This window comes from Arabidopsis lyrata (assembly GCF_000004255.2).
Source record: "Arabidopsis lyrata subsp. lyrata unplaced genomic scaffold ARALYscaffold_5, whole genome shotgun sequence".
In the NCBI taxonomy this organism is placed as follows: Eukaryota; Viridiplantae; Streptophyta; class Magnoliopsida; order Brassicales; family Brassicaceae; genus Arabidopsis; species Arabidopsis lyrata.
Window position 1 is genome coordinate 2065525 of NW_003302551.1, and position 6000 is coordinate 2071524.

Below are 6000 nucleotides of genomic sequence, written 5' to 3' on the forward strand. Positions count from 1 at the left end.
GGAATGTCATGTAATTTGTTAGAAACTAATGCACGTCAGCTTCTGAGGTTCCGTGTAAAAGATTCTCATTTTGTCCTAAAATGAAACTCTTCCCTTTGATTCCTTTTATTCCTAAAACACATTTTTTCTACATCTTAGAGAGGTAAAGGCAATATAATCTCATGGCGATGTCGATCTCCGGTAGTGTGCTTAATGGTTTGGGTTCTTCGTTCTTGATCAGCCGAGGCAAGAGAAGCGGTGTTGGCCTAGTAGCTACGAGGGTTGGGCGGAAGAATGTGATCATTTCACCTAAGTTCAAGAAGTCGTGGGTTCCGACAGCCGTCAAAGGTGATGGAAACTCAAAACTCGACCCCAAATGGCTCGACGATGCCTCGTAAGTCTATATATAGTAGGAGTTACTTGAGATCAACATAGATTTTGGGATCAAAAACTCTTATATCATAGATGATGATATCATTTGGTGAATATTGATTGTTCTCATACTATTAAAAGAGATATTAATTAAGATAACACATTATAATTTGGTATATATGTTTCACCATCACATATTTTAGTCATTTTTGTCAAATTTAAATCAATTTTTAGTTAATTGTTTAGAAAAACAAATTGTTGGTTTTTTATTTAATTGAAAATTAATTCTTTTAAGATTTTTTTTTGGGTAAATTTATGAAACGCTAAGGATATAATTTTCCTTTCATACATTTTAAAATAGAGTTAACTATTTACCGAAATAGCTAAGATGAAAAATAGAAATAACCATTTTGTTCATTATAATAATTTTGTAAAATTTTCATACACACATAAAGACAGAAAGCATCCGAGTGCGTGAAGGATAAGGGAAGCGAAGTAGGACATGTGTCTGCTCAAAAAGGACAAGAGGTTAATGATCATATAGAGAGAGCGAAGTACTATATGTTTGAGAAAGCTAGTGAAGCAATCGACAATGTGGCTGAAATTGCTCAGTTTGCTTCGGAGTTTGTGACGGAGAAAGGCAAAGAGACGAAGAAAGAAACTGCTTCGATGTCCGAGAAAGCCAAAGACTTCATCGTTGAAAAAGCCGGAGAAGTTATAGATATAGCCACGGATGTTAGCAAGAAAACGGCTAAGTACGTCGGAGAAAAAGCAGCGGAGGTTAAAGAAGCTATAATGCCTCCAAAACCTTAAGTATATATATATTTGATGCAGCCCTAAACAAATAAAGATTATTGAGGCAATGTAGCAAAAGGATGTATTATTATGCGAGATAATGAAACTTTTATAGTCAGAACTCTTATAAATTGAACTTGATATATATACTATATATATATATATATATTTTTTTTTACATCTGCTTTATTAATTAAGAAGATCGACAAATGTTATCAGCATGTATAGCTTGACAAATGTAATTTTGTTTTACTTTATTTTTCTAACAAATTACGTATAATCAAGCAAAACCGATTTAAGACCGAACAAATGAGAAAATACACGGTTGCAGTTCAATTTGACAAAAACCGGTAATAACATATTAACATTACATTTTCAAACCCGACCCAGACCCGCCGTCGCAATGGTAAATCCAATGACCATGTGACTAATCCGGTTTGGGTTCAATGCTAAAATCCGGTTATAGGTTTGTGGTAAATTAGCTTTGTCTTTACTAGGAGAACTTGTATGTAAGTTGTAACAAAATAGCCCATTTGCTAAGAAGCTAAATTTAGTTGTAATTTCTATTCTGATGATGTTTATCTTCTTAGATAACTGAATAATTGTATTATGATTTTATTAATTCCTAACTAATATATACACAAATTCTGGAGTTGTGTTTGAGAACCATATCCCCTTCCAATTTTATTTTCGGTTTAGCTCGGTTTATGGTTCAATTTACGGTTTAGTTCAAATAATATGGGGACCATGGTTAGGGATTTAAACCAGAGTCCACAACGAGATCATCAGAGTTAAAGAAAGCGTCACTGCGACTATTTTGACTGACTCTGATTTTTCGCGGCGACTCCTTGTGAGATTCTCCGATTGCTTCGCCTGAGCTTCTCTGGGTTTTACTTCGTCACTTCGATCTTTGCTTTTCCGGTGAGGTTTCTTCATCCACTTGTTGATTTCCTTATTGATTTCCGAATTTCTACATTTTTCGAATCCACTTGGGGCCAAAGAATTGCAAACCCTAATTTTGAATTGCCGTCGTATTGAATTGCATCGATCGATCTTCATACTTTCGTTGAAATTCGTCTTAAAGTATAATCATTAACTCTATTCTGAACCAATTTGATTTTCGTTTTTCTGCAGATTTTTAGGGTTTTTTCTTTGGGGAATTTCTGTTGAAGACTTTGCTGTAACATGGTAAATTTAACCTAAATTGATGTACAATAGTATCATTGTTATATGAAACGAGTTAATTCTTCGATTTTCGCTATATTTTTTCACAGTCTGGAAGAAAAGAAACGGTTTTAGATTTGGCCAAGTTTGTGGATAAGGGTGTGCAAGTTAAGCTCACTGGTGGTAGACAAGGTAAAGGAAGTGTTTCTGATTGTGCTGCAAAGATGGTTCTTTTTTAACTCTTTCTCTGAGATGTGATAGTTGCTATGTATTTGCTTGCAGTGACTGGAACTCTAAAAGGCTATGACCAATTGCTTAATCTTGTTCTTGATGAAGCAGTCGAGTTCGTTCGAGGTATCTCTTATCTTACCATATCTACTGCATTGATCTTGTTAGGCTATCTGAATCCATGTGTATGTGTATGTATGTAGACTACAATTCTCTAGTGGAATCCGCCTCTTAGTAAAAGAATCTCTGTATTGCATTGAATGTGATTACTCTGGTGGTTCATACATATGTCTCCATGATGCGATTGGTAGATATATAATTTTTGATTAGAAGAGACTGTTTGATTGCTTAATCATGTTATGTTGGTGATATGAATGGGATAATATCATTCTTTTAGCTATTATTTTGAAACTAGAAATGGGATCATATTTCCATAGATCTATTGACTTTTATGACCGTTGTCTTATGTTTTGATCAGATCACGATGATCCTTTGAAGACTACGGATCAGACAAGACGCCTTGGTTTGATTGTATGACTCTTTTACCTTCTTTTTCATTACTATAAGTGTAAACCTATATAATGCAATTACACGAGCTTTCTTACTTCTGGTTACAATTTGGCATCTTGTTGCTTGTAATGGAATTTCATAGGTTAGATTCTAAATCATAATGGTTTGTGTGGTTTTTAGGTTTGCCGTGGAACAGCAGTGATGCTTGTCTCACCAACCGATGGCACTGAAGAAATCGCTAACCCGTTCGTTCAAGCAGAAGCTGTCTAAAGACTTTCTTCCCAAACAATATGTCTCTCTATTAGTTTAACTTGGCGATTTAGAGAGTATTTTATCTGACTCTCTCGTGTGATGTTGGAAACATATATGTTCAATTTAAACTATTTGGAACATCATGGGCACTTCTTCTTGTTACCTAACTTGAATTTAGTTGCGTTCTCAAATCTCATTTTGAGCTCTTTTCACTACTTTAACCTAAAAACCAGAACCGAAGTAAACCGGAAAATCGAATGCCCAAGCCTACTCGTTACTGAGCCATGAATTTATAGTGAGTGATTTGAGCTTTTTTGAAGTTGTTTGCATAGTTTGTGGTGGATATGATGAAGTCAGTAACGTCAACGATCAAACTCTTTAGACCAGTCCTCACGTTACGTTGTTCTTATAGCTCCACCGATCAAACTCTTCTTCTTAACGAATTTACCAGACTCTGTTACCAGAAAGACCTTCCCAAAGCTATGAAAGCAATGGATTCGTTACAAAGCCATGGTCTTTGGGCAGACTCTGCAACTTATTCTGAGCTTATCAAATGTTGCTTGTCTCATAGAGCTGTTCACGAAGGGAACCTCATTTGTCGTCATTTATACTTCAATGGTCATCAACCAATGATGTTTCTGGTTAATGTATTGATCAATATGTATGTAAAATTCAATCTTTTGAATGATGCTCACCAACTGTTCGACCAAATGCCTCAAAGGAATGTTATTTCTTGGACTACGATGATTTCGGCATATTCTAAGTGTAAGATTCATCAGAAGGCTTTGGAGCTTTTGGTTTTGATGTTGAGAGATGGTGTGAGGCCTAATGTGTATACTTATTCCTCTGTTTTGAGAGCTTGTAATGGTATGTCTGATGTTAGAATGCTTCATTGTGGGATTATTAAGGAGGGTTTGGAGTCTGATGTTTATGTTAGGAGTGCTTTGATTGATGTGTTTGCTAAACTGGGTGAGCCGGAGGATGCTCTTTCGGTTTTCGATGAAATGGTTACGGGTGATGCGATTGTTTGGAACTCGATTATTGGTGGGTTTGCTCAGAATAGTAGAAGCGATGTAGCTTTGGAGCTTTTTAAGAGGATGAAAAGAGCTGGTTTCATTGCGGAGCAGGCTACGTTGACTAGCGTGTTGAGGGCTTGTACTGGTTTGGCTCTATTGGAGCTTGGGATGCAAGCTCATGTTCATATCGTGAAATATGACCAAGACTTGATACTCAACAACGCACTAGTGGACATGTATTGCAAATGTGGGAGCTTGGAGGATGCTCGCCGTGTGTTCAACCAGATGAAGGAGAGAGATGTGATTACATGGAGCACTATGATTTCAGGGTTAGCACAAAATGGTTATAGCCAAGAGGCACTGAAGTTGTTTGAGCTTATGAAATCTTCTGGGACGAAGCCAAACTACATTACGATTGTCGGGGTTCTCTTTGCTTGCAGCCACGCAGGGCTCCTGGAAGATGGTTGGTACTACTTCAGATCAATGAAGAAACTTTATGGAATCAATCCAGGGAGGGAACATTATGGTTGCATGATTGATCTGCTAGGAAAAGCTGGAAAGCTCGACGACGCAGTGAAGCTGTTAAATGAAATGGAGTGTGAGCCAGATGCTGTGACATGGAGAACTTTGCTCGGTGCTTGTAGAGTTCAAAGAAACATGGTGCTAGCGGAATATGCAGCTAAAAAGGTTATAGCACTCGATCCCGAGGATGCAGGTACTTACACAGTGTTGTCTAACATATACGCAAACTCTCAGAAATGGGACAGTGTTGAAGAAATTCGAAAGCGAATGAGAGACATAGGAATCAAGAAAGAACCTGGATGCAGCTGGATCGAAGTAAACAAACAGATTCATGCTTTTATCATTGGAGACGAATCTCACCCACAGATAGTTGAAGTCAATAAGAAGCTGAACCAATTGATACATAGACTCATTGGTATTGGTTATGTTCCTGAAACAAACTTTGTGCTACAAGATCTTGAAGGAGAACAAATGGAAGATTCACTTAGACATCACAGTGAGAAACTAGCTTTAGCCTTTGGCTTGATGACATTACCTAGTGAGAAAGTCATTAGGATCAGAAAGAATTTGAGAATATGTGGGGATTGTCATGTGTTTTGCAAGCTCGCATCGAAGCTTGAAAACCGCAATATCGTTATAAGAGATCCGATCCGTTACCATCATTTTCAGGATGGCAAATGTTCTTGTGGTGACTATTGGTAACAATCATATGTCTTTAGGTTACAATGAAACAGTGTAAGATGGTTTAGTAGATTGTTTCTCTGTAAGTTTTCTTCATCAAATTTTTGATTAGTGAATCATGTTTGCTTGTGAAGAAGCTCATTGATTTGCCAAATTTTTTGATAGGATTCTGTAACATTTGCAAAATTGAATATTTATGATTAAATTAAAATTGGTCACTGGAATATAGTACTACACTAATTTGTGATAACCGAAAAAAAAAAAAATTGATGAATGTAATTTTCTATGTTGCATGGAAACTCTCTTCGAGGTCCGTTTCTCGTTTCCGAAACGTTTCGAAAACGGAAACTCTTCGGAAACACGAAAAACGTCACGGAAACACGTTTCCTAAAAATCTATGTTTGGAAACACGATGGAAACTCATGTTTCCAAAATGGAAACGCGATAAATTCTTTTTATTGACTTTGGAAACTTAATAAAT

At 36.6% G+C, this 6000-nt stretch overlaps 3 protein-coding genes across 3 annotated transcripts; all 3 read left to right on the top strand.

Moving 5' to 3' along the window:
• The first annotated feature begins 102 nt into the window (after window positions 1-102).
• On the top strand, window positions 103-1291 carry LOC9311301 (protein COLD-REGULATED 15B, chloroplastic). The gene is made up of 2 exons (XM_021026480.1): window positions 103-373; window positions 807-1291. The coding sequence occupies exons 1-2, from the start codon at window positions 162-164 to the stop codon at window positions 1162-1164; spliced, it is 570 nt and encodes a 189-aa protein (XP_020882139.1). The 5' UTR covers window positions 103-161; the 3' UTR covers window positions 1165-1291.
• A 633-nt stretch (window positions 1292-1924) lies between these two features.
• Window positions 1925-3491, top strand: LOC9311302 (sm-like protein LSM7). Its single transcript, XM_021026481.1, has 6 exons — window positions 1925-2067; window positions 2281-2334; window positions 2421-2502; window positions 2593-2664; window positions 3017-3069; window positions 3229-3491. Exons 2-6 carry the CDS (start codon window positions 2332-2334, stop codon window positions 3316-3318), a joined length of 300 nt encoding a protein of 99 aa, XP_020882140.1. The 5' UTR covers window positions 1925-2067; window positions 2281-2331; the 3' UTR covers window positions 3319-3491.
• A 70-nt stretch (window positions 3492-3561) lies between these two features.
• On the top strand, window positions 3562-5635 carry LOC9311303 (pentatricopeptide repeat-containing protein At2g03880, mitochondrial). Its single transcript, XM_002875189.2, has one exon. It carries the CDS (start codon window positions 3645-3647, stop codon window positions 5538-5540), a length of 1896 nt encoding a protein of 631 aa, XP_002875235.2. The 5' UTR covers window positions 3562-3644; the 3' UTR covers window positions 5541-5635.
• Window positions 5636-6000: the final 365 nt, after the last annotated feature.

What these genes read in the sequence shown, in the direction of transcription:
- LOC9311303 (XM_002875189.2), top strand. Translation starts at nt 3,645, where the DNA reads ATGATGAAGTCAGTAACGTCAACGATCAAACTCTTTAGACCAGTCCTC.
- LOC9311302 (XM_021026481.1), top strand. An exon ending in AGCAGTCGAGTTCGTTCGAG is followed by an intron (nt 2,665 to 3,016) that starts GTATCTCTTATC and finishes TGTTTTGATCAG; the next exon opens with ATCACGATGATCCTTTGAAG. An exon ending in CAAGACGCCTTGGTTTGATT is followed by an intron (nt 3,070 to 3,228) that starts GTATGACTCTTT and finishes TGTGGTTTTTAG; the next exon opens with GTTTGCCGTGGAACAGCAGT.
- LOC9311301 (XM_021026480.1), top strand. Translation starts at nt 162, where the DNA reads ATGGCGATGTCGATCTCCGGTAGTGTGCTTAATGGTTTGGGTTCTTCG. An exon ending in AAATGGCTCGACGATGCCTC is followed by an intron (nt 374 to 806) that starts GTAAGTCTATAT and finishes ACACACATAAAG; the next exon opens with ACAGAAAGCATCCGAGTGCG.